Raw genomic sequence first — 24,883 nt, forward strand, 5'->3', positions numbered from 1 at the left:
AACCACGTACAGGGGAAAAGCAAACATCTTGTTCACACCTATCTCTGCTACCAGTAAGTGACATCCACTATACCGTTTCCCCCAGAGCCTGCGGCTTCCAGTCAGCACCTGCACACGCAACAGCATCCTCACCCCCACACCACCCAGCTTGACAGGGTCCCTCTCCCACCCCTGGCGAACCTGCCTGCTATTTAAAGAACCCAGACAAACTGGGCAGGGGAGGAGGCAGGTCCAGGGTACACCGGCACAGACTGCCCGGCGTAGGGAAGGACGGTGTGGCCACCTCCCCTGAGCACCCCGGGCTGCCGGCCCTCGCCCACACGTGCCGTGCCCACGGGTGGGTTTTCTCCCTCCTAGCGCTCCTGTGCCGCCCCCGCACAAAGCGGGCAGGGAGAGGCAGCCCCCCGTTTGGGGGTGCCTGGGCAGCGCGGCGGGGCGGCGGCGGGGGGGGAATCCCGGGCAGGCGGGCCCGGGCGCGGCTGAGTCAGTGCAGGCAGGAGGAGGAGGAGCCGCGGAGCCTTAGTCTCTGCGCCGGCCGCCGCTCGGTGGCTTTCCGGCCATGAGCCCGCCGGGGCCGGGGCGGGCGGGCGGCGGGCGCTGAGCGATGTCGCGGGCGGCGGGCGGCGAGTGCCGCAAGGAGGCGGCGGGCTGGGAGGGCGAGGACGGGCAGTGCGACTCGGGCATTGAGTCGCTGCGCTCGCTGCCGGGCGGGCGGGAGACCGCCGCCGAGGAGCGGCTCGACTCCAGCTACGGCTCCGGCGCCCTGCCCGAGCCTCTGCCCGGGCTGCCAGCCGCCTGCCGCGCCGAGGAGCCGCCGCCGCCGCCGCCCGAGGGGCTCAGCCGGCAGCAGCTGGAGGCGCTCACCTACGTCTCGGAGGACGGAGACACGTGAGTGACCGCGGCCCCTTGCCCTCCCCATCTTCCCGCGGGCGGCTTCTGAGCGCCGGCCTCCCCGGCCCCAGCCCCGCGCTTCGCCCCTCACAGCCGGCCGGCAGCCGGGAGCCGGTGCCTGGCGATAAGCCGGACTTTGTCTGCAGTGGTCCCCAGCCCTCTCCTGAGGAGCGCCCGCTCAGCCGGGCTGTGAAGGACTCCTCAAGCCCCCATCCTGAGAGCCTCACACTGTGCGCGGATGCTTGGCACCCTGGCGTGGGTTTAGGTGGGCGACCGGTGGGGCATCCAAGCCGGGTCCAAGTAGAGTGAGCAGGGAGAGGCAGCCCCGGCAACGTGGCACAGAACAGACCTGCCGCAGGAAGCCAACTTCCACTTGCTATGGGGCCGCTAGCGACTAGAAGGTGGTGTGGGAGCAAACCAAGCCCCCCCACTGTCTCTTCCCCAGAGAATGCAACATTTCTTCTGCAATAGGGAAGGCTTGGCTGCGTAAGATGGCGTGTGAGCAAGACCCAAAACGAGATTGGCTATGCAGGGCAAGACCCTGAGATGGCTGTGTTAGGGCCACAGATGCTGCTCAATCAAGCAACCCAAGAACTATTTGTTCTCAGGTGGAAATCGCCTTGCTTTGCCAACCCACCTGCACAGCCACAGCTTTCAGCACAGTTGTGATGCATGCCTTGCTATGGGGCTGCCCTCCTGAGCCTCTGTGAGAGATGAGTGTTTCTCTTAATGAGGGGGGGCTTCCCACATCCGTAATGCCCTCTTAAGGGCAGAAGTATCACACTGAAGTTATTTAGTTTGGCTTCTGGTAACTGCCATCAGCTAATCACGGCTCTTTCCTGTTGTACATTCCTTTGATGGAAGGTTTTCATCATGAGTGCACACACAGAGCATGAGCACAGTGTGCCAGGAGCTGAGAAGGGCATGCTTTGCCCGAAACCCAGGCTAGAGTTTAATACTGATTAATGGTGCAAGAGGAAGAGAAACTAAGAGGCACTGACACAAGCAAGCAAATGTCTTCAGTAGCAGGAGCAGCAAGGAGGCTCTGTCCTTACCTGGCAGAACACATCTGGCTCTGAAGATGAAGATGAGCTGGGAGGCAGCCTGAGTGTTTACTTCTCTGCTAGAAAGGAGCCTGTGCATCTGCTAATTAGTTCATTAATGCTCACTGTGGGATCTGCTCCAAGGATTGGCTGGAAGTCTCATGGCAAGGGAGGTTACACTAAACCCAGCCTCCCACGCTCCCCAGCTGGGCGTCTGGGTAGTGCTTTCTAGACCTGTCCTATCTACAGGCTGGCTCTGGGACTCCTTGGCATGGAGGAGCTTTGCCACCTTTCCCAGCTGTAATGCTAGAGCCAAGGTGCCCACAGAGCGAGCTAGGGGTCTTTTAAGCAGAGCTGTAGAAGTAACACCTCAGAAAAGCCCCCCGTCACAGTATGCCCAGGGCTCCCTGCTTGCTGTTGTTTAGTAAGCCCAGTAGATGCAGCTGCTTGGAGACACTTTTGCGGCTTGGGGCTGTCTTGTAAAGAGGCTGAGCCCTTTGCTTGTCAGACTTGCTTGGCCAGAGCCTTACTCAAGAATCTCATTAACTAGGGAAACATTAATCGGTGGTGCCTTGGTTACTGTAGGCAGGAGAGGCTCTCTAAACGCTTGCAGTTGCTCTTCTGTTTTCTCTCACTCACAGTGCAGTTCAGAACAGGAAATCTGTAAAGAGCGAGGGAGGGAGCAAAAAATCTGCTGGTGGTGCAGCTCATACAGCTCCGGGCTGGCCATGTCCACGCAGGAGCTGGCTTTCCTGGGATCCGCTCCCAGCGCTGGGAAAAAAACTATTCTTGTGGTTAGAGCGGCAAGGCTGTGGATTTCTGCCTCTGCTAGTCCTGTCTTTCCTCCTGACCCTGCGGCAGAGGTAGGCGGCATTTATATTTAGAAATGCTGAACATTCACTGCTGGGTCGATGCAAATGGGGACTGTGAGCACCCAGAGGCTCATTGAGCTGCATCAGTTTTGTATGCAAAAACGAGTTGGGGCTGACAGTAATACTAAAGTCTATGGAGCAATTGCTCATCCAGTGACAGAAGGTCCCCAGAGAAAAGGGATCAGATGGCCACAGGCTGCATCCCTTTCATCCAGCCAGACAAAACCATTGACTTCTTTGCCTTCTTTTCATCTCCATCAGCGGCACGTTTCCTTGTGTGCCTTGCTTGAATGCCTGCCACAAAACAGCTCCAGGCCAAGAATTAAAATCATACTACCATTATATTTCAGAAGACTTGGGCAACAACAGTTTCCTGTAATTGTAATTCTGAAAATATAAAAAGTTCAGGGGTTTTGGCCAAGTAGTTCCTGTTTCCCCAGATGCCCTCGCTGGTACCGAGCGGAGAGGAGCACCGGGCTTGCACAAAGGGAGCTGGCAAAAGTCTTTGCTGTCCATATCTCCCGAAGGCTCGCCCACCCATGCCACCTCGAGGTGTGCCTGCAAGGGGGCTGTGTTTGTCAGCCTGGTGCTTGTGGGGTAAGTATAGGAGGTGGAGGCAGAGGTGAGGAGCACGTGCTTGGGCAGTTGGAGCATCAGCAGGATCCTCCTTGGATACCTTCCTGCCCACCTCCGCAGGAGAGGAGCGTTAACCCGGGCAGGGTGAAGCAATGGGACTAAAACTGCCTCTTCCCACACTCAAAATTAGAAGGGGTCCCACTTCTGCAGGAAGGAAATTGGCCAACAGGGGAGATGTGGGTGTGATGGCCAGTGAAATGTGTGGGTGCTGTCTTCCAAGAATCATTTGCCCAAGCATCAGCCCCCCCCCCCCCCCCCCCCCGACGCATCCCCAGTGCCACTGGCAGTCCCTCTGCCTCAGGGAAGTCAGAGCTGCAGTAATCGGGCACCGGCACATCAGTGCCCGAGAGAGAGCAGCAGAGCTGGCACGGCAGGAGAGGTCAAGGATGAGAAACAGGGTGACAGGCAGAAGATGGTGGGTGCACTTAGGGCATTGATACACATCCTGCTTATTCCACAGCCGGGTAGAGAGCAAGCCCTCTGCACTCAAGCTCGAGCAGTTTCCTCCAAGCATCCATCTTTTCCTTGTGAAACAAGCGGTCTCCTCCAAGCATCTGTGTCTTCCTTGTAAACTAGCTCTTTTTCTGCTGAATTGAGTCCCAATGGAACTGCTCTGCATGGAAATGAAAAGAGGGGCTTTCCAGCTGCAGGCATGGCTAGGTCAGAGCAGGCTTCAGGCAGCTTTGTCGCTGTGCTCCGGCCTCCAGACAAGCTCAACCTTTGTTAGGGTTCACTGAGAAAAACCCCTCCTTCCTGGCCTTGCCAGGCAGATGCATGAGTCCAGTGTCCTGGGAAAGGGGTGGGTGTGGGACCAGCTCCTTTGGGGTGGGATGGTGTGTGATGGGATCGCCTGTTGTGTTCCAGCACTAGGGAAAACCTCCCCATTCGCATGGGCTTATGGCAGCCTCTGCTAACTCTGGAGAGGCAGAGTTGATTCATCAGTGTGGGAAATCAGGCAGAGCTTCCGCTCTCTAGGACTATATATTCTGTCTTAAACTTAAAAACATGCTTCCCTTTTTGCCCATGCTAGTCCTGGGGCCACGCACTAGTTTATGCTGTCGGTAGCTGATGCCATGGTGATGGGGCCCTTGGGCAGCTGAGTAGAGCACGTGTAGTCTTACTCTGGGCCCTCTGGCCATGCCGTGCTGCGAAAGGCTGGGAGCTGCACCTCCACGGGAGGGTGGCTGTCTTCTGTACTGGGCTCCATATGCAAAGCAGTGTGGCTCCTCTGCAGGGGTGAAGGTCGGGAGACCCCAGCTCAATCACAGGAGAGAGATCTTGGCCTCCTTCAGATGGAAAAAGGGACCAAGTGATTTTGGTCGAGTGCCTGTTTTGGGGAGGGAGGGTTGTGGAGGAAGCCTGACTTCCTCCTTCCAACAGAGACAAGAGCTGCCCTGTCTGCTGATAAGAAATCACGTGCCAGTGACTTGCGGGTTGAGATGCCTTAACAAGGGCTCTGAGCTCTCCTCTGCGTGATGGTAGCAAAGGGGCCTTCCGCACTGAGCCCTCGCCTGCGTGAGTAGGCATTGAGTACAAAGGCTTGTATAACAGGGCAAAGAGCCACTCCTAACTGTTCACTGGCATGTGCCAGTCATAACCCTCCCATCTCATGTAGGCCTGTGCTAGAGCTCTTCCCTGTGCAGGGGAATAGAGGTTGTCCCCATTCAGGCTGCCTGGTCCAGCGTGGCTGCTTGCTTGGCGCTTGCCCTGCTGAACCCCCGTACCCCAGTGTGCATGCCTGGGGGAACGCTCGGCATGTGACAGCAAAGGGAACCAGCTGTGAAAGAGTTAAAAAGGAGAGGACTAGAGAGACACAGTTTTAGGAGAAGGATTAAAGAAGTCCCATGCAGAGAGCACACCTGGTTGCTTGTTGGGCTGGGACTCCCTCTGCTCAGCTGGGCTGGGCTGTTGCTGGCTGCCCAGCAGTGGGTTGGCCATAGTTAATGGGAAGCAGGGATGCTCTTGGTTTTTCCAGAGGGGCTTTAGGAAGCTCCTTGCCTGATTGCCAGGGGAGTTTGAGTCTGTCCCGGGTTGTTCCCTAGCACACCGCTGTTGTGAGGCAGAGAAGAAAATGAGTCCTACTGTGGGGCTGGCCGGAGGGAGAAGGTAACCTGTTGTGTCCAGCTCCCTGTGCCTGGACTCTCAGCTCTTCCTCTGTGCATGCTTAGGAGTTTGGTGAGCAAGGGCAGGCTTGGTGCCCCTCCAAGCAAGGGCAGGCAGCTCTGCGCAGGCTTCTTAGGATGCCCCAGAAGTTGCTGGCTGCCACAGGGGTCACACACGTACAGCCTTGGTATAAGGTGGGTAAGTCCTGGCAGCCCTCTGAGATCACGCAGGGAAGAAGAGATTTTTTTTCCCCTGCTCAGATGACTTCAGCCTGTCCTGGAGGAAGTTTCTTCAGACTTTCTGCCTGCATAGGTTTGCCTTGGAGCTGGGGAGATGCACAGGGAACTTCAGCACAGAGGAAGGGAAAGAATGTCTGGAAATTTCCATGTCCTGGGATGCAGAAGCCTGTTGTCTGGCTGTAATAGATCAGTCGAGGTGGCGAGGGCTTCAGGTCCTTGCATTCTGCAGGCAGGTTTGGCTGCTGCTGGGAAAGGGTTGAGCTCAGCTAAATTAACAAAGAAAGTTTTGATGTTTATTGGTGTGGGGGTTTTTTAATACAATGTGGATAAAAGACAAGTCAGACATGACTGTGTAGGAGGAGAGGCCATGGGGTCTGAGCTGTGAGAGTGGTTATTGGGCACCTCTCAGTGAGCTGCCTGGGATGCTCTCTGCATCCTGGAGATGGGAAGCCCCTCTGACTGGGGCAGATGCAGGGCTGAAGGGGGGCACTGAGATATCCTAGACCCACGGCTGGTGCCTCATTACAAGAAAATCCTGAGGCAGTGAGGATACTTGCAGGGCTGTGAAGGATTGCTAGGGTGTGTTGTACAGCCTCTGGCAAAGTCCAGGCACTGTCCTGTTCTGACCTCAACATATCTCTGTGCATACAGAAACTGTAGGAGAGTGTATTTACCTCCTGATGAGTGAGAATGGGAATTTGCTCCCTTTGAAATGGAGTTGCCATGGCCAGTGGACCATTTGGGATGTTTGCTGCTCAGAAATGGAGCAAACTGATCAAAAGTGTGGGTACAGAGTTTAGAGGATGTGAGGCCAGGGGTTCTGTATGTGGGTGGACAGGGGCACCTTCATCTCCCCACCTCCTCCTCCAACCGTACCTCATTGAAAAACAAGGTGCCCACAGCTCTCTAGCAATGCCTCCCCTGCCAGTCAACCTCCAGCACCCCTCATCTGCCAGCACCGGGACCAGACCCTCTGCAGAGCACCACAGGAAAGGCAGAGTTTGTCTCCCCTGCTCACCCATCGCTTCCCACCCCTCCCTTTGGCCCCAGGAGCAGCAGGCTGGGAATCAGCTACCGCCCAGCCTGAAGATCAGGGGGGCTGAACCCAATGGCTGAAGGGAAGAAGGGAGGGGGAGAAGAAACCTGCAGAACAGGAGACCCAGGGCAGGAGCAAAGGGATGAGCCTACAGCTGGCTGGGAGCCACTGCTCCCCTGGAGCTGCTAGAGGGCAGCTGGCACAGTTTTATGGAGCCGGGCAGCATCACATTAGTATGTGGGGAGGAAAGGAGCTGGGCTGGCAGAGGGCTGCAGGGCAGGATGGAGCTATGCTTGCTGAGCCTGCTGACAGAGGTTCATGCTGATGCCTGAGGAAGCAGTTAGAGTGCAGGTTGCAGGGCTAGAACAGGAGACCAGGGTAAGCGTGGAATTCCCCTGCTGTTTTCCTCCTCCCTCGCTCTCCTCTATTGCTGCTGGGGCCATTTCCTCCCCTGAACAAGTTTCTCTTGTGTGAATTGTTTGCATGATTTCCTACTGCTCCGCTCAGCCAAAATAAGGAGCTGGGAGTGAACTGTTCCTGCTGCAAACAGGGACCTTATCTAGAGAGGGAGAAACATTTGTCAAAGCAAATTCTACTGAATGCTGGATTCCTTGTCCTAGGTGCTTCAGGGGTGAGATGGTGAAGGGAGAGGCTGCTTTGAGGACAAGGTGTCTTGCTCCACAGATGGGGGGATCTGCATGGTCAGCCTATTTTCTAGAGGGAGGGAGGAGGATAGCTGGAGAACTGGTGGACTTCATCAGTTCTGTTTGTGTGTCAGAGCTGGGTGTCACCCTTAACTTGTTCTCCTGCCTCCAGTCCTCATATGTGGACACTTTTCCTACCAGGTGCTTGAGGTCACTCAGAAGCCTGGGAGGTGGACAGCACTGTGCAAATGGATGCTTTCCTGTGCCTAAACTAGGACCACCTTGGGCATGGCGTGCTCAGACCTGGGGACATCCCCAGGGATGGCCCTGACGCCTCTGCTCCAGGATCATTATCTCTCTGATGATGGGTAAATCGCCTTGTGCCAGGAATGCCCTGTACCCGTGGGACCTTTGCAATTCAGAGTGCTAACGAGTCCCCTTGTGCCAGGATGGAGCTGGTGAGCAAGTGGAAAAGCTGAGATTGAGCCCAGCAGTCTGTACGCCTAGGCTCACCACAATTCCCCTGCCCGCAGCTCCTCCATCCCCTGTCCTTTCCAAAATTCCCTGTTGCCCTTTCCAAAAGTCTCTGCTGGGCACCCACCCCTGTGGCCGCAGGCAGGAGCGCTGCAGGCAGGAGCGTGGGGAAGGAAGGAGCAGGCAAGCAGAGGAAGGGAGAGGAGAGGTGTGCAGGCAGCCAAGAGAACGGCAAGGGTCTGAGCATGGCAGGATGGAGAGCTTGTTCTGACAAAGGCACAGGGCCGTGGCTGGCTGAGGAGGGGTGTATGGCAGCAAGCGGGTATCTCTCCATTGCTGCACCCTGGCACTGGGGCTCAGCTGTGAGTGCTGCATGTCAGCATACAGCAGCCTGTCAGCAGCTGGACCACACAGCTGCCATGGCAGAGAGAGAGGTGTGCCTGTGACCTTGGCTGGAAGAAAGTGGAGATTTGCACCGTGCCTTCACCTTAGGTCTCCTGTGCATAGGACATCTCCCAGCTTAGCAGAAGACAATCCTGATTCCTGGTTGGCATTGCTGTCCATGGCACAGAGTGCCTCAGTGCACACACACTCTCGGGGCGCTCATCCCAGCCCGGTGGCCTCTCCACGATTCCCCTGTCTTGCAGCCATTTCAGGAAGTTGAGGGCTGGCAATGAGGAAAGGCAGGAACGAATGCAGAAATGAAAGCACAGGAGGAGGCGGCACTCGGGTGGAGAAGGAAGAGGGAGCGGGGAAAAGCAGTTCTTCAAAGCAGGCATGTCCCAGCTTCAGGGTGAAAGCCTGAGCTCTCGCTGGGTGGGGATGGTCACCCCCATTGCCTCTGCAGCATAGATGCCCAAACTTGTGTGGTGTCAGCTGAGCCCCGAGTGGCTCCGCCACCTCGTTGAGCTGCAAAGCCACCCAAGCCAGGAAGAGCAAGGTGCCTGTGGTGGCAGAGGGCTGCCCGGGGTTTCCACCTCCCCCGAGGGCCTGCTCCACTTGTCCCCATGTGATGGCACAGCATGGTGTGGGTTGTGGCAGTGAGGCTGGGGGGATTCCTGGGGGTGCGGGGGCTGGCTGCAGCGGGGCACGACCCCAGGCGCTACTCTCTCCCCCGGGAGCCCAGTGTGGCTCTGGAAAGTGAAAGCTGCAGAGGTTTAAAGTTCAAGCCAAATTGCCTTGGAAAGTCCCTTGTCTGAGCAGTCTTATCACTGCCGTACCTGAAAAAGGCAGATCCCGCAGCCTCCTCCTGCACGTGGTGCCTGGGAGCAGGTTTAGAGAAATGGGGGCTGTCCCTGCAAACGGGCAAAGGACACCTCGGTGCAAGTGCCGCTGCAGGGACCAGCGGCCTGATGCAAAACCCAGCAGGGAATCTCCCTGCCCAGATCATACCCAGGCTGAGGCGAGCGAGAGCCTGCTGAGGGGAGGGGTATTCTTCCAGCTGGTCCCCCAGCTCAGCCCCTTGCTCCTGCCCCCTGCTAGCCTGGCCTGCGGCCCTTGGCTGTGCCTGGTCTACTGAGGGTGGCCAAACCCTGCCTGTGTGGCTGCTCAGCCCTGGCTTGCAGCCCCCTCCCCTCTCCCACAGAGTGCTGGCAGCGAGGGGGCATGCCATGGCAGTGTGGAGGCAAATGTGGGTGGCCTCTCCTTCCAGCGGGGAATTCCCTGCCACGGCATGACCCGGGGCTTCCCCGGGGACGCAGCCTCTCCTGTCCAGCACAGCCTCTTCCCTGGCAGCAGGGAGAAGAGGAACCAGCCTTGTTTCACCACCAAAAATGGGGCTCAGCTGAAGGTGCCTGGGGTCCCAGGTGCTGGCTTGACCCTCAGGCAGTGCTTGGGAGGAGGTGGATAGAGGACTTTGGGGGACTGGCCTCTGGGCTTCTCAGCACACTCACGTCCCCCCTGCAGCTGGCGAGAAGGCAACTCCAGCCCTGCTTCTTTGCTGCAGTGCTTTAGGGCCAGGTCTTGCCTTCCTGTCTGCAGAGGAATGCTGTCCATCCCTCACATTGCAGGTGGCATCCCAAAGCTGGGCTGTCCAGTGAGCAGGGTGTCTTGCTGGGACTGGCACAGCTCTCACCCTTTGTCCCTCATCCCTGCCTGCCTCCGCCAAGCAGTGTAGGCAGCAGGAGCCTGCTTAGAGCCCAGCCTTCAGTTAGGAGCTAATTCCTGCCAGAGAAAAAAGCCACCCAGGGGCCCCAGCACAGCAGCAAGGAGGTGGCAGGAGGCTCAGCTCATGCATGCCATGCTCTGCAGAGCAGGAGCTGCTGCCTGCTCCTCACTGCTGCCCGCCATGGCCGGGGCTGGCCCAGGGGGGCTGCCCTGTGGTGGGGGCAAGTCCCTCTATGCAGGGGCACCTGGGAGCACAGCAGGTTGGTGGAGGGCACTGGAAATTCCCTCTCATCTCTGCCTCCATCACACTCTCACTTCTGTTCTGAATGCAGGGGGGCTGGCATCAGACCTTTCCTTGGGCTGGGGGACTCCAGGCTTCCCAGCCACCCCATGGCCCTGGGGGCCATGATCCTGAGGACGTGGCTCCCCGCTGGCCACCAAGCTCCGACGGCCGTACCTCTGGTGTCTCTCTGCACTGGTGGGCTGCATGCCAGCCCTGCCGTGACAGTGCTGAAAGGGAAGGATGTGGGGGAGAGAAGAGGAAATCGCTGTGGGCCAGCAGATCTGCTGGCACGGGGACTGTGCCGTGCAGGTGATCTTGGACTGGTGCTGGGCTCCTGCCTGGCTTTGGCTGCCTGCCTTCACGGAGGGGAAAGCAGAAGTGCAGTGCACAGCCGGCAGTGGGGAACTGGAATTCCCCAGGCAGCTGTCAGAGCCCAGACCTCCCTCTGTAGCCACAAAACCTGGCCCGTGGGCTCTGTGAAATTGCTCTTTGGACCTGCACCAGTTGGAGACCTGGCTTTGGGCAATGCCAACTCCAAGCTCCGTGCAATGCTGTGAGGTCTGAGGGAGGACCCTGTGGTGCTTAGCAGGGACAGGAAGGTCCATTCCCCGTGGGGATCAGAGTGAAGGACTGCTCTTGGGAGCCTCAGGCCATGTTCCTGCTTTGCCCTGCTGCTGGGCTTCCCCAGGGAGAGGGCAGGATGGAGTTGCTCTGAAATGGTGGGAAGGGAAAGGGACTGGGGGAGGCAGGGAGGCTATTCCTCCATGTGGCAGTGGAGGATCTCTGCTCCTGAGCATGGCACTTGGGACTCATTTTTCTTTTTTTTTCCTCTCCTATTCTCTTTATCCCCTCTGTAGGTTGGTTCACCTGGCCATTATCCACTGTGTCCCAGCTGTGGCACTCTGCTGCATCGCTCAGCTGCCCAGAGAGGTGCTGGAGATCCAAAATGATCTTTTCCAGGTATGTGGATGTGATAGGCAGAAGATGGGAGAAAGGCAGGTGCTGCAGGCTGCTGCCTGGATAGATACCCAATCCATCTGCCCTTTCCCCAGGACCCCCTACCTGCCTCCTCCAGAGCATAGTGAAGGTCTCATGTGAGCAGCCCCTTTTCAGGGAGGGGAAGAAGGGTGTGGGAGATACCCTGAGAGAGAGGTGTGACAGCTTCTAGCATCACAGGGTGAAGGGGTCCTTTATGAGGCCCCAGGACGCTGCAGACAGCCCCAGAGGGTGGAGCAGTCACGGCTCTAATGTGGCAAGGTAGATAACCTGGGAGAGTGAGATCCGCCCCCATGGGTGATCCCTAAGCTGAGGGGGGGGGGGGGGACGACGACAGCAAGCTGTTTGCACCCCCCCCAGTGTCAGCCATGCTGACATGGGACAGGGACGGGCTCCTGTGTGGCAGCCTGCCCGTGCCACCAAGCTGGCTCCTGTAGGCTGGCATGGCTCATCACGCCTGGTGTCCTGCGGGGCATCCACTCCTTTCCTAATTTATGTCCCCACCTCCTCTCTAGACCCCACTCCACCTTGCCGTGTACCTGGAGCAGCCCAGCGTGATCCAGGCGCTGATCCACAAGGGAGTCAACCCCGGGCTGCAGGACCGCAACGGCAACACCCCGCTGCACCTAGCCTGCGAGCAGCAGTGCCTGCGGTGCGCCCAGCAGCTGCTGCAGGGCACAGCCCTGACGGAGGGCCCAGCCCAGCCCCAGGGTCATCACCAGGACCTGCAGCTCCAGAACTGGCAAGGTGAGACCTGGGGGCAGCCTGGTGCAGAGCCAGTGGCCGGGTTGGGGCACAGACCATGTGTTGTGTATGCAGGGATCCGGGAGTGCAGCAGGGCAGGCGCAGGGCCAGGGTTGACGTGCCTCAGGGTGGTCTAGGCTGACTGTGGCTCTCCCTCCTGCTTCCCTGCCCCCCTGCCCCAGGCTTGGCTTGTCTGCACATCAGCACCTTGAAAGGGAACATCCAGATGATGTCTCTGCTGCTGGAGAGCGGTGCCAACATCAACGTTCGGGTAAGGCTGGGCATGGTGTGATGTTTGGGCAAGGCCGGGCACGGTGCCATGGCTCCCTGTGTGCTCGCAGGCTAGGTGCAGTGGAGTGTTGCCATTGCTGTCCTGCAGCCCAGGGTTGACTCCCTTGTGGATCAGCCTTGCTCCAGCCTTGGGGCAGGCACTGCTGTAGTGCTTGGAGGCACTGAATTCTGAGGGAGCCGAGCGAAAAGGTCCTCGAGAGGCTGTTGGGTGCCATGACAGCAGTCAGGGTGGGGACCGTCCCCTCTGCACCCTGTCAAGGGGGTGTGGGTGGGTGCTGTGGGGCCCATCTGAGGGGACCTGCACCCATGCCTTTGTGGTCTGTGGGTTGCAGGAGGGCACGAGCGGAAAGACCCCATTGCACCTGGCTGTGGAGTGCCACAACCGCAGGGCTGTCCAGTTCCTACTGCACAATGGGGCATACGTGGACGCACAGATGTACAATGGGTGTACCCCACTCCACCTGGCCGTGGGCCGCAAGGATGCTGCCATTGCCGCCATCCTTTCACACTCCGGGGCTGACACCCTGCTGAGGAACATGGAGAATGAGACAGCCCAGGACCTGGCTGATGGCAACGATGACGTGAGTCTGTGAGGGGGGAGGCCTGTAGCTCTGCAAGCGTGTCGGGGGGTGCAGGAGTCAGATGATTTGGGGGGGACCTCCTAGGAGGAGTTTCTATCTATGCCCATCCTCCCCCATAGAGTGCAAGGATTGGCTCTGGGGTTGTGTGGGTGCCTGTTGCCTCGAGCCCTAGGGAAAGCCCCTAGGCTTTCTTGGCACTTCCCTGAGAAGGTGGGAGGCTGCAGGACTGGGGAGGGCAGGTCTGGGCCCCTACCCCAGCCTGATGGAGACATGACCTGGTTCCTTACACATCCACACCCTTGGCCTTTGCAGCTCCTTGCCTTGCTGCCTTTCGATGACCTGAAGATCTCAGGGAAGCCTGTTGTGTGCTCTGAATGAGCGGCTGGACTCCTTTGGCCCATTGGGCTGCCTCCTCGCTCTGCGCTGCTGCCCTGCTGCCTGCTGGGACCTTGCCTGCCTGCAGTTCCATGGGAGCAGAGCCACTGTGGGAGACTTATCCCCCCGCCTCCTCTTTGGAAAAGTTTTGTTGGCCTCAGGCTGCCTTCCCAGAGGGAAGAAGGTGAGCACTACACAGGGGAGTCTTTTCTTTTAGTATTTGTGCCCAGCAGCAGGACTGAATTTCCCCTCCCTGCCATGGGTCTGACTTGTGGGGGTCTCTAGCTTACCCAGGGAAGGAGCAGGAGAGGACTCCTTTTCACACTGTACAGTGGACGGAGCATGCTCCAGCACCCCCAAACGCCATCAGAATAAATGTGGGGTGAGGAGAGCTAACACTCACTCTAATAAATGTTTGTTTTTGCTGCGGGCACCTGAGGTCTCATATGATCTAACTCACCCCGCTCCCCTGCAGCATCAGGAGGCTGAGCATTACCCTGGGTGTCCGGGCACATGAGGGCTGCAGGGGCTTCCCCAGCCTGCCCACTCCCTTGGGTCTTTCACACAGCAAAAGGTGAGTGGGAACACAGGGGCTTCCCCGCTTGCAGAGCCTTTAGAGTGCTCAAGGCTGAGGCTGGGGGATCCCAGCCTGGTGCTCCATTCTCATGCTGTCCTGCCAAGCGTCTGGCTTCGGAACTGAAGGAGTGTTGGAGGGGCCAGAAGACCCAGAAGGCCAGGCTGTGGATCCCTGCTTCTGCTGTCGTGCCTGACATCTTGCTGCCTTACCGTGCTGTGGTTTCCTCTTCTGCAAAGAGGATAGAAAGATGCTGCCCCATCTCCTGGCTTGGGAGGGTGTTAAAAAACTTAGGGCATGGGTCTTCCCTGGGTTTTAGATTACCCCAGGCTGAAAGTGGAGGAGACGACAGTGTTATCTCCACATCCCTTCTGTTGTTCCGCTCGCCACCCTTCCCTGCCCCCTCTCCAAGCCAGAGAAGCACGTGGGAGGCATTAGGGAACCAGCAGCCAAAGGTGCTGTGGGAATGGAGACATGGAGCGTGCCCGACCCCACCTCAGCCAGGGAAATTCCCCACTTGCTGCTTGAGAGCAGCTGCTATTGTTTGGGGCAAATCCTGGATGGCGCAATCGCCTGAGATGCTCCTGGAGTGAGCCATGGTCTTCCTCCTCCCTTCTTGGAAAGACAGCTAGCAAGGGAATGCTGCCAGGAAAGCAGCATGGGCACCCCCCAGGCCTCTCTGGAGCTTGCCTAGTCTCTTCAGCAGCCCTGGAATGGATTACTCCATTTCTTTTGAATCTTTGCCTCTCACCTTCTGGCAGGGCCTCAACCCTTCTGCAAACAAGTCAGATTTTGCTCATGGGCCTCAGCCAGCACCTGCCAGGAGTGGGTGCTCCACGGGGCTGCCCCGGTGCCACTTTCACAGGGGACATGGGGCACTCCCAGGTAGCCCAGAGCAGGAGCGACCAGCGCTGCAGGACAGAGCAGCATCGTGGGGCCAGGGCTGCAGCTGGGTGGGAAGGGGAGGCAAAAGGCAGAAGGAAGCGATCTGCAATATTATTATTTTTTATTTTTAAATAAAACAGATTTTTTTAAAAAGATGACTTGTAAAATGATACTGGCTGGCCACCTGATGGCTGCAGCAGGCCCTGGGCTGGCAAGGGGCTGCGGGGCTGCTGGGCCAGGGGAGCGTGAGGCCAGGGACAGAGAAAGCCTCATCCTTCACTGCAGCCCGCCGCTGGTAGCGGCTTTGGTGTGTGTCCGGGGCAGGGCTGGGAGCTCAGCGGTGGCCCCGAGCCCTGGGGCACGGATGGAGGGGCGAAGTCCGAGGCCTTCTGCACCGCAAGCGGGTTTTTTTCCCTGCCTCAGGCTTGGCTGGAGCTGAGCGCCAAGTGCGGGTTCAGCGTGTCTGGGGCTGAAGCTGAGGGGTCGGTGCGGGCCGGTGGTGAGGGCCGGGCCCTGGGCCCAGGCCTCGAAACGTCTTCTGGTGCTCGGCCTCCAGCCGGCGCCTCCGCGGGCCGGTGACTTCCCCTCCCTGACTCAGTGTTTTCAGCTCCGGCGCGCGGGGGTAAGCGACCGCCCGCGCCAGCCCGTTCCGCCCCCTCCAACCGCCGAGCCTCCCCGGGGCCTGGGCCTGGGTCTGGGCGCGGGCGCCGCGGCCGCCCCTCAGCCGCGGCCCCTCCGGGGCAGCAGGGGGCGCTGTGGGGCGCCGCTGCGCGCCCGCCGGGCGGGGGTTCCGCCGCCGCTGCCGCCGGGAGCGGAGTCGAGGGGAGCCGGCCGGGACCGGGGCCGGGCCGCAGGTGGGTAGCGAGTGCCGGGTTGGGCGCGGCAGGCGGGTGGGGCCGCGGCAGGCAGCCGCTCTGCTCGGCAGGGGTGGGCGACGGGCCGCCGCCGCCGCGCTGCCGGCCCGCTCCCTGCGGACGTGGCCGCCGGGCGGGGTGGCGTCTCCGAGGCCCCGCTCGGCCCGTACCCGGCCGGGCGCCGCCTCTCCCCGTGCCTGGGCCCGCGGGCCCGGTCCCCGGGCAGAGGCCGCTGGCGCTCGGAGCCTCGGCGCAGTAAAGCCCTCGAGCGGGAGCGGGCTCCCCGCACTCCTCTTCCCCCGCCCGGGGACCCCCCGGGGCCCGCCAGGCCCTGCCCGCGGCGCGGGGCGCGGAGGGTGGATCCGGCGGCCCGGCCGCCCCGGCTTGCAGCCCATAGGCAGAGGCGGCGGTTGACCCTGAGGGGGGCAATCGCAGGCCATCACTGCGGCCCGGCTTTGAGCCGGCTGCGGGGCAGGGACGGGGAGGAGATGTAAGATCCCGAGCTGTTAGGTGGACTTGTAAGCTCCTGGTTTGCATTTGACCTCAGCCCTTCCAGGCGCTAGAGACGCACTCAAGAGTAGCAGGGCTGCAGGCAGGGATTATGGTTTTTTTTCAGACCTCTGGCCCAGGACCCAATTTTTGCATCACACGCAGAGGCCTGTGGCCCAGCCTGGCTCTGAAGTGGTGCCTTTGAAAGCTGCCCCTCCTGGGCCGAGGGGAACAGTAGCCGAGTCTGTCGTCTCGGCTCTCTGGCTGTTCTGCAGGCCCCAGACTAAGCCTCCTTTCATGCCTCAGTGTGCCGCCTGCTTGCCCTGTGTGGCCCCCCCCCTTTCTACCTGTAACACTGGTGTCCCTGTTCCTTCTCAGCCTCAGCAGGGAGGGCAGGGCCTGCTGCACTGAGTCAGCTCTCGGGGGCCTGGGAATTGCTAGCGCAGGCATAGAGAGAGCCATTGTCCCTCCATAGACTTCTCTTCGCGGTCACTGGGAGAGCAGAGCTGATTCTTCTCCCGTGGTGGCGCCAAGGGGGCCAGCAGGGTAACAGCAGGCAAAGTCACACTGAACAGAGCTAGCTGGCTTTTGGTCTCTGTCAAGTTGAAGGGAGATGTGGCCCATGAGTGCAGCAACCGACCCTACTGTTTATATCTGACTTCTGCAAAAGCAAATGGCATTTCTGCACCCGGCAAGAAGGCTGCTGCCATCAGCCAGTGTTACTTAATATGGGCAAACCCAGGAGCATATGGGCAGCTTCAGCCCCAGCTGCCTGCACCAAGCCCTGTTCTTGCATCCTGCAGCATGCCTACAGACTGCAATGATGCCCCTGCAGCAGGAGAGATGATGGAGTGGAGGTGTCAAACTGCCTTTTCTACGGGGGAGAGCAGGCTAGGGGGGGAATAGGAAGCAGGCATAGAAACCCACCCCCAGCTGTTTGCATTTCTCCCTGGGCTGGGAACTTCTGGGTCGTTTAAGTCACAGAAGGGAGATTTCAGGGTGAAACACAGCCTCGGCTTAGGTCAGGTTGTTGGACTCTGGGGTCCTGGCAACAGCAACTGAGAATAAGAAAAGCCCCTCAGGCCTTTCCCAAGGGGATGAGAGGTTGGTGGGGAGGGCTTGTTCATGAAATGGCAGGGGACTTTCTTGCCTTTAAAGCTCTAAGTTTGTAAGTCTCTGAGTTTCATGTGAAGGCTACTAGAGGTGACAGCTATATTATGCTGGGACCAGGTACACCTCACAGGGCCTAAATTCCTATGACTCAGTTGTTTTTGGTGGACAGGGGATTAACATCTCCGGCCCTTTCCGTCACAGGAGCCCAGAACTTTTTCTGGTGCATGTTTATGTAGCCAGCCCCACAGGACCCTCACCTGGCTCCCAAATCAGGAGGCTTTTTCCACTGGAGAGACTGAGGCAGGGATGGAGCATGGACCAAGGAAACCTCCTACCCTGATGCTGGAAGCCACAGCTTGCTGTGCGAGAGGAGGATGCAGATGGCCTTGGGTGTAGGAAGTCCTTGCCAGCTTGCTCATTTTGTTGTGTACTTGGTGCTCTTGTTCTTTGCATAGCCCCTGAATAGCGCAGGTTTGCCTCTGAGGCATGGGACAGTGGAAGGAAGAACCCCTTAGGGAGTATTAAAGTTGTTTTAAAGCTGGCTAGATCACCACCTAGGGCTATAGCTGAAGAAAATCAGCTATACCTTCTCGGGTATCCTGGTAAAATCCCAACCAGCCAGTTGGTAATAAAGTTCCTTCCCAACCTTGCTCTCTGGCTGTGTCTTGCCAAGTGGGTGAGCCCTGGTAATTTCCTCTGAGCTGTGGGGAATGCCTTAGCAAGCTCCCTTCCAGGGCTGTGTGGGGAAGTGGGGGAGGCTGGCAGCCTAAACCCTCCCTGGCTCTCCTCCACTCACCTGGTGGAGCCGGAGGGGGAAGCTCTGAACCGTTTGCTCTCAGAGGAAGGCCACTCTGGCCACACGCTTGGAACACAAGCTGCTAGGTAGGAATCACTTTTTCCATTCAGTGACCTTTTCCTTTTCCACTCAGGAGCTGCACTAAAGTTTAACCTTAAAAGGTGAGGTGCTCCTTGGATTTGAAGTAAGGGCGTTGTCAAAACCAGATGGCTACAACATTGTTCAAACGTTCTCTCCAATCCTGGAAATCTAAGTCCACATGTTCCTATGCCAGAGCAAACACCCTTAACAGAAACAAACATAAATGTCTGGCACGTGCTTTTCAACTCCAGAGGGCATTTCCTGCTCCACGTGCTGCCATCATCACTGTTGTCGCTGGAGTGGAACCTGGGTGCTGCCTGCTGGTGGAGCAGGCTGGGCGGTGGGTGGCGCAGGCATGCGGAGCGGAGCTGGCCATGTACCAGTAGCCCACCACCCACCTCTTCCTCTCTGCACAGATTTTGCCTTCCCCTCGTGCTGGCTTCCCTCCCTACAATGGCTACTGGTGAAGAGATCACACCTGCCCTGCAGGGCTCGTGGGGGGACTTCTGGCTCTTCCGTTTCTTTGTTAATGCTGCTGGCTACGCGAGTATTGTGGTACCGGGATTCCTCCTCATCCAGTACTTCAAGAGAAGGAATTACCTGGAGACAGGTAAGGGCAGGAGCTTCCCTTCCACATCCTGCCTCCCTGTGAGCTCTCCGCACCCCCTTGGTCAACCCCATTCAGTGCTGACAGGATGTTTCCCCAACCTGCTTTATTAGACCAGGCTTGAGCCACTCGCAGAGCTGCATCCCAGAGCTGTCTAGGTGCTACCCTGAAAGTTCTCCGAGGCCCCCGTGCCAGCAGATCTGGTGGCTAGTAAGGAGGGAGGCTTCACCTCTCAAGCTGGTGCAGCTTGTGGTGCCCAGGCTGTGGTTAATTCTGTCGCTGTGTTCTCTTACCCTGTTCAGGCCGAGGCATTTGCTTCCCTGTCATCAAATCATGTGTGTTCGGCTCCGAGGTGAAGTCTGTACACCAGGAGGATGGCTCTCTGCCACCCCGAGCAGAGCCCACAGAGTCCTCTACAGCCCGACAGGTCTTCAAGCTGCTCTTCTGCGCTGCTGGTCTACAGGTAGGGCCCCTGTGCATGCGTGTGTGGCCATCCCACTCTGGGAGGAGGAGGTGGGCAGTGGGTTTGTGGCCATCAGTTCCTTGAAGACTAAGGATGCAGTGCTTGTCTTTGATCGGGGCAAGGTTGGAGGCTGGGACACAGCCTCTCAACCAGGATAGTCCACCAGAGCTGCTGTGTCACCTCTAAGGGCTGTGGAGGTCTGTTTAGTTGGTGTCGCCAGGGTTGGGACCTCCTGTCCATCTGATCACAGTCCTCTGCAGCCATGGATAGGGAAAATTCTGTGATTCAACAGATTTTTAGGGCTGCTTTCGTTACGGCCCTCATGTCAGAGCAGCAGATAGTTTGAGCCCTTTTATCTCCCAGGCTCTCTGGGTCACCTTCTAGGGCTGATGCATCCTGCCTTGATGGATTGCATTTGAATACTGGAGAGAAGTACTGAATTCAGCTACAGATAAACAGGAAATTTTAATCTTGGTTTCCCTAAGTCTCTGCTACAGCCTGAGCATCATTAGGAAGGGCAGCTTTTTGGGTCTGTGAGGACTTAAAATAGAAATGTGGGCATTGTGATAGAAAAACCTACACATCCCACAGCCAGCAGAAGACACACTCTCTAGCCTACTATGCCAGGCCTTTCACACTTGCTGCAGGTCACCAGCAAGTCCTTACATCTCTCTGTGCCTCAGTTTCTTGGGAGAGGATGTGTGGTGAGAGGAAGTCTGTGTTACTTTTGTGAGGGCCTTGGTACTGTTGCACCAGAAGTAGTAGAGGTGACAGACAGAACAGCAATCATCCCCAGAGAACAATTTCATCTGATGGGTTTTGGGACTAGAATTGATTTGGATGGAAGAACCAGGCCTAGGGAGCTGGAAGTGAAAACCAGTGCAGAGGCCACTGGGAAAACTGCCAGGACCTGCCGCAGGGAGCTGGCATCAAAACTGCAACTATGCATCAGTAATGTTCCCTGATCCTGTAGGTCTGGTTCAACAGGCAGCTTAAAGCATAACTGCTTGGTGTACGCCAGGATGTTTGCTTTGCAGGCTTCTCTCCCCTTGAAGAGGCTGTAAACCAAGCAGGGTTTGTTTGGGATGGCATGTTCCTGGTTGTAACCACATGGGACAGTGGGTTCCCTCAGATGGGTGGAGTGGGGGGTGGCCCCATCTCCCAGTGTCTCAGAGAAGCATTGGCCATGCAGAGGATGAGGCAATGCTGGGACAAGCAAGGATCTCCTGGGGTCTGTTTTACCTGTGGTTTCTTGCAGCTGCCAATGCAGGTCCTGACTCTCCCTGTGCTCCTTCTGCTTTGCAGGCCTCGTACCTCACGTGGGGTGTCCTCCAGGAGCGTGTGATGACAAGAACGTATGGTGCCACTGAAACGGATCCTGGTGAGAAGTTCAAGGACTCCCAGTTCCTAGTGTTCATGAACCGCATCCTGGCATTCACGGTGGCTGGTCTGTACTGCGCCCTGACCAAGCAGCCACGTCACGGGGCTCCTATGTACAAATACTCCTTTGCCTCCCTCTCCAACATCCTTAGTAGCTGGTGCCAGTATGAGGCACTCAAATACATCAGCTTCCCCACCCAAGTGCTGGCCAAGGCCTCCAAAGTGATCCCAGTCATGATGATGGGCAAACTGGTATCACGCAAGAGTTATGAGTACTGGGAGTACCTGACTGCTGCCCTCATCTCTGTGGGGGTCAGCATGTTTCTGCTCTCCAGTGCTCCCAACAGGCACGTGTCCACTGTCACCACTTTCTCAGGCATAGTCCTCCTGGCTGGCTACATAATCTTCGACAGCTTCACGTCCAACTGGCAGGACGCCCTCTTCACCTACAAGATGTCTCCCGTGCAGATGATGTTTGGCGTCAACATCTTCTCCTGCCTTTTCACGGTGGGCTCACTGTTGGAGCAGGGTGCCTTGCTGGAATCATTACGCTTCATGGCCCGCCACTCGGAGTTTACGGCCCATGCCGTGCTGCTCTCAGTGTGTTCCGCCTGCGGCCAGCTTTTCATCTTCTACACCATCAACCAGTTTGGGGCAGCCATCTTCACCATCATCATGACGCTGCGCCAGGCCTTTGCCATCCTCCTCTCCTGCCTCATCTACGGGCACACTGTCACTGTTGTGGGTGGGCTGGGTGTAGCTGTTGTCTTCATGGCCCTCTTCCTCCGCGTCTATGCCCGCAGCCGCATGAAGAAGCGTAGTAAGAAGATCCCGCCAGGCGAGACCCCTGTACAAAAGGTCTAAGGAGCTGGGGGCATGGCATTTACGCCATGCCTGCTGTCCTGCCTCCGCTCGGGGGTACTTGCTTGATTTCTCAGAACCTGCTGAGGAGCAGGGTGGGCTATGGAGAGGCTGGACCAGTGACTCGCTTTTCCACCTGCTTTTCCTGGGGAAGGGGCTGGAACAAGCCCAGGGAATGCTCCAGGCTGCCACAGCTCCAAACCTTTCCGTTTGCCTTAATGGGTCAAAGACTTCCAGCCAAGGCACCAGCCTAGGGGCTCGCATCCTGCGGGAAAACCAGCATGTGGCTGCCTGCCCCACCTCTTGTGGCTTCTCTCCAAAGTCACTGTTGAACAAGGGAGCTCTTTTCTCTGACACTGTCTTGCCTCTGGCTAATACTCCTCCATTTGTCACTACTACAGAGCTCAGCAGGAGGAAAGGGCAAGCAAAACACTACCTTTCTTTTTGAAACACCTCCACATGAGGTAAGTCCTGAGCTTGTGCCAAGGAGGGAGAGCTCTCAGCTGCCCTCCCAGGAGGTGCTCCAGGAAGGACAGGCATAGCTAAGGGAAGGACTCCCAGCTTGTCCTACCCTAGGCCTGGGATCTGCTCTGGGAGGGCATGCTGCAGTGAAAGGTGGTACCTCCCAGTTTGGTTTTATCAGCTCCTTGCCCCTGCTTTGAGACAGTTTTCTTTGGTCTCCTCAGCCCAGGCTGATTTTGAGTTGTTGTAGGTTGCTTTTTCGGTTACATCTGCTGCTGTCACAGGCCAAAGACTGCGCTGCCCAGAAGCCCCAGCATTGCCTCAGGTGTCTCAGTGCCGTGGTTTCTGGGCTTTGTAGTTGCCATTCAGAGAAGCACAAACAGCCCCTCTTCTTTCTGCCAACTGGAGGCATTGGCCCTGGCTTTCCTGGGGCCTGGCCAGAGCCCCACTGTGCCTGGAGGTCTGAGAGAGAGGGCTGAGTCTGCTTGCGGTGCCTTGTTCCTGCTCCCTAGGCAGCAGGGGATGGAGTGAGCAGGCACCTGCTCCCCAGGCAGCAGGGGATGGAGCAGTGGAAGCTGCTTTTCCCCACGAGCCTGGGTTTTACTGGTTAATCCTTTTCTCCTCAGCACAACCTGACTGACAAACCAGCAGGTTTTGGTACTTTTGAAAGGCAACTTTTTTTCTCATTTTATTAAATTAAAAATATGCTGCATATAGTGCACTGGAGGTAAATGTTCTTGTTAATTTTTTTGTCCATGTACCTGGAAGGAGGGGAAGGAGTTGCTGGCCCTTCTTCTGTCCCTAGTCCCTCTGTGACAGCAAAGCTGTCTTTCCTTTCAAAACACGCACAAGTGCCTCTGCCTAGGCAGGTATCATCAGCCAGCATTGGACTCAACGCTGCAAGGCCTGACACGACATCCTTGCACACACAGCTGGGGAGCACAGCCAGGTTTGGACCACTGCTTATGCTGGTGGGCAGATGGAGGCACTGTTAAGCTGATTCTGGTTTGCTCCTGGGTTCCCTGTATGGTGCAGCTTAGGCAGCCCCAGTGGGTGTATCTACAGCCTGCATAGCTAGAAAGAGATGGTGCAGAGGCCTGCTGAGCACCTGCCAGCCAGGGGTACCAGTGCTGTAGAAAAGCCCTGGAAGAGCCCATCCTTTTTGGGGTGCATCTGCACCAACATGAGCTCCACAGGCCCCACACCAGAGCCAGGGGAGGCTTGGGGTGTCGATGGTACATCCCACTACTGGTACATATGGGAGGCCTGGTGAAAAACCTTGTCTGTAGGCCTATGCAATCTAGTCGTAGCGAGGTCCAGGGTCAGAGACAGGACCTTGGCCTAACAGAGCTAGAGAAAGGGGAGACTCAAGTGCTATAAGAGGAGACTAGGGCCTGCAGCTGCTTATCACAGTGCTGATAACAGCAGGGATAACACAGCTGGTGCGGAGCACAGCCCACTAGGCTTCAGAGCACTTAGCTCTCCAGCATTTTTACCTGGGCTCCCTTCCTAGCTCCAAGCTCTTGAAAGTGCCTGTGCAACCTCACAGCCCTTCATCCTGCCACTACAAATTCCCCCAAATGTCTGCCCCCACCGTCTGCTGACAGACTGAAAATGGAATGGATTTTTTCCTTTGGAAAAAAACAAAAAAAACCCCCAAAACAACCCCCCCAAAAATAGGTTGTCTGCCAGGTTGGGATGGGATACCTTTTTAATTTAAATGTAGATTTAAAGAAAAAATTTGTGACACCCACCCACCCCATCCCCCAAACATTCTAAGTTAAAAAGAAGAATTTACTCTACTGGTTATTTGGCAAAACCTTTCTATCCAGAGAGAAATCTTACTTATAAACATTTTTTTTTCCTCCTGTCTCAGGAAAAGAAAACTGACATGAAGGCATTTGCTAGCTCAACTCCAGCACTGCCCTAGCAGCCTGCACCGAAACAGCTGCCACACTCACAGCACAGTTGCCCCCATGTGCAGCAAGGGACTCCAGCAGGCTCTGCCTCCTCCTTCCCTTTTGAAGATGGATACTGGCTAAAGCCCACTCCCATTTTGTGTCTGTGGTTGCTGGCAAGCAGTCAGCAAGAGAACTTGATGTTGGTGTCACTTTTCCCTGACAAACCCCAGTGCCATTGTGGCCAAGGGTGACAAACTCCCCTCATGGGGTGTGAGCTCAGTGTAAGGGGCAGATGAATCAGAGGTAATGCCCCAGGCTTCTCCATCTGGAACCTAGGCAAAAGCCAGGGTGTGGCCATATATTGCCAAACCCCACCAGGGCTGCAAAAGCCCAGAAAGAGCAGGCTGGAGGTGGGAAGAAAGGAGTCTAGAGCAGAGCCTTTTGGCCTAAGAGCTGGAGAGGCAGCTTGAGTACAGTCCAGAGCTATCACTCCACCCCCTGTTCTGCACTGCAAGGGAACAGGCAGCAGATGGCTCTTGCCCCCAGGGACACTCGGATCAGACCAGCCAGCAGCAGTGCAGACTCAGGTCCTGGCACAGCTTGCCCAGCTGACACATGCAGATTGGAAAAGTTTTGTTCCCAGGCTGTGGGGCATGCAGCACCCTACACTGAGAACTACTGCCCACTAGAGATGACCCCACCTGCACAGCAGGTCATGTGTTTCTCCTACCCACTTCATGATGCATGGGCAGGGAAGGGGTAGAGATCACCTAAAGCAGGGCTCTGAAAACCAGTCAGGGCAGGGGAGAGACCAGCAGCCTGATACCCTCAGGCACAGGCTGAGACCCTTTCCTGCATATGGTGGGCATGAAACACAAAGGACCCCACCATGTAAATCACATTCTTCAATACTTTAATTCCAGTCGAACAAAACAACAGAAGAATAATCAAACAAAAAATAACCAAGCCAACCGAAATACAATATCCTACCCTGGGGGTTTAGGGAGGCAGCAGCTCAGAGGAGGGGCTCTCCCACCCCAGTGGAACACAGGCAGTGTTTGATGCCTACTGGGAACATGGGAGACCCCATGGGGGGAAGCCTG

The 24,883-nt window shown here is 57.3% G+C and overlaps 2 protein-coding genes across 4 annotated transcripts; both read left to right on the plus strand.

Moving 5' to 3' along the window:
- Positions 1-333: 333 nt before the first annotated feature.
- NFKBIE (NFKB inhibitor epsilon) lies at positions 334-13,747 on the plus strand. Its single transcript, XM_049830677.1, has 6 exons — positions 334-888; positions 11,185-11,287; positions 11,839-12,070; positions 12,250-12,338; positions 12,691-12,939; positions 13,252-13,747. Exons 1-6 carry the CDS (start codon positions 605-607, stop codon positions 13,315-13,317), a joined length of 1,023 nt encoding a protein of 340 aa, XP_049686634.1. The 5' UTR covers positions 334-604; the 3' UTR covers positions 13,318-13,747.
- On the plus strand, positions 13,314-24,879 carry SLC35B2 (solute carrier family 35 member B2). Of its 3 annotated transcripts, none has more exons than XM_049830674.1 (4): positions 13,314-13,498; positions 18,523-18,716; positions 19,016-19,176; positions 20,482-24,879. In XM_049830674.1, exons 1-4 carry the CDS (start codon positions 13,314-13,316, stop codon positions 21,418-21,420), a joined length of 1,479 nt encoding a protein of 492 aa, XP_049686631.1. In that variant the 3' UTR covers positions 21,421-24,879. The 3 variants fall into 3 exon arrangements, with proteins under 3 accessions (XP_049686631.1, XP_049686632.1, XP_049686633.1); XM_049830676.1 differs by lacking the exon at positions 13,314-13,498 and adding an exon at positions 16,116-17,621; XM_049830675.1 differs by lacking the exons at positions 13,314-13,498; positions 18,523-18,716 and adding an exon at positions 15,563-15,627.
- Positions 24,880-24,883: the final 4 nt, after the last annotated feature.

This window comes from Accipiter gentilis, chromosome 28, assembly GCF_929443795.1.
Source record: "Accipiter gentilis chromosome 28, bAccGen1.1, whole genome shotgun sequence".
Classification (NCBI taxonomy): domain Eukaryota; kingdom Metazoa; phylum Chordata; class Aves; order Accipitriformes; family Accipitridae; genus Astur; species Astur gentilis.

What these genes read in the sequence shown, in the direction of transcription:
- NFKBIE (XM_049830677.1), top strand. Translation starts at nt 605, where the DNA reads ATGTCGCGGGCGGCGGGCGGCGAGTGCCGCAAGGAGGCGGCGGGCTGG. An exon ending in TCCAAAATGATCTTTTCCAG is followed by an intron (nt 11,288 to 11,838) that starts GTATGTGGATGT and finishes CCTCCTCTCTAG; the next exon opens with ACCCCACTCCACCTTGCCGT. An exon ending in TGGCTGATGGCAACGATGAC is followed by an intron (nt 12,940 to 13,251) that starts GTGAGTCTGTGA and finishes TGGCCTTTGCAG; the next exon opens with CTCCTTGCCTTGCTGCCTTT.
- SLC35B2 (XM_049830674.1), top strand. Translation starts at nt 13,314, where the DNA reads ATGAGCGGCTGGACTCCTTTGGCCCATTGGGCTGCCTCCTCGCTCTGC. An exon ending in AAGGAATTACCTGGAGACAG is followed by an intron (nt 18,717 to 19,015) that starts GTAAGGGCAGGA and finishes TACCCTGTTCAG; the next exon opens with GCCGAGGCATTTGCTTCCCT. An exon ending in TCTGCGCTGCTGGTCTACAG is followed by an intron (nt 19,177 to 20,481) that starts GTAGGGCCCCTG and finishes TCTGCTTTGCAG; the next exon opens with GCCTCGTACCTCACGTGGGG.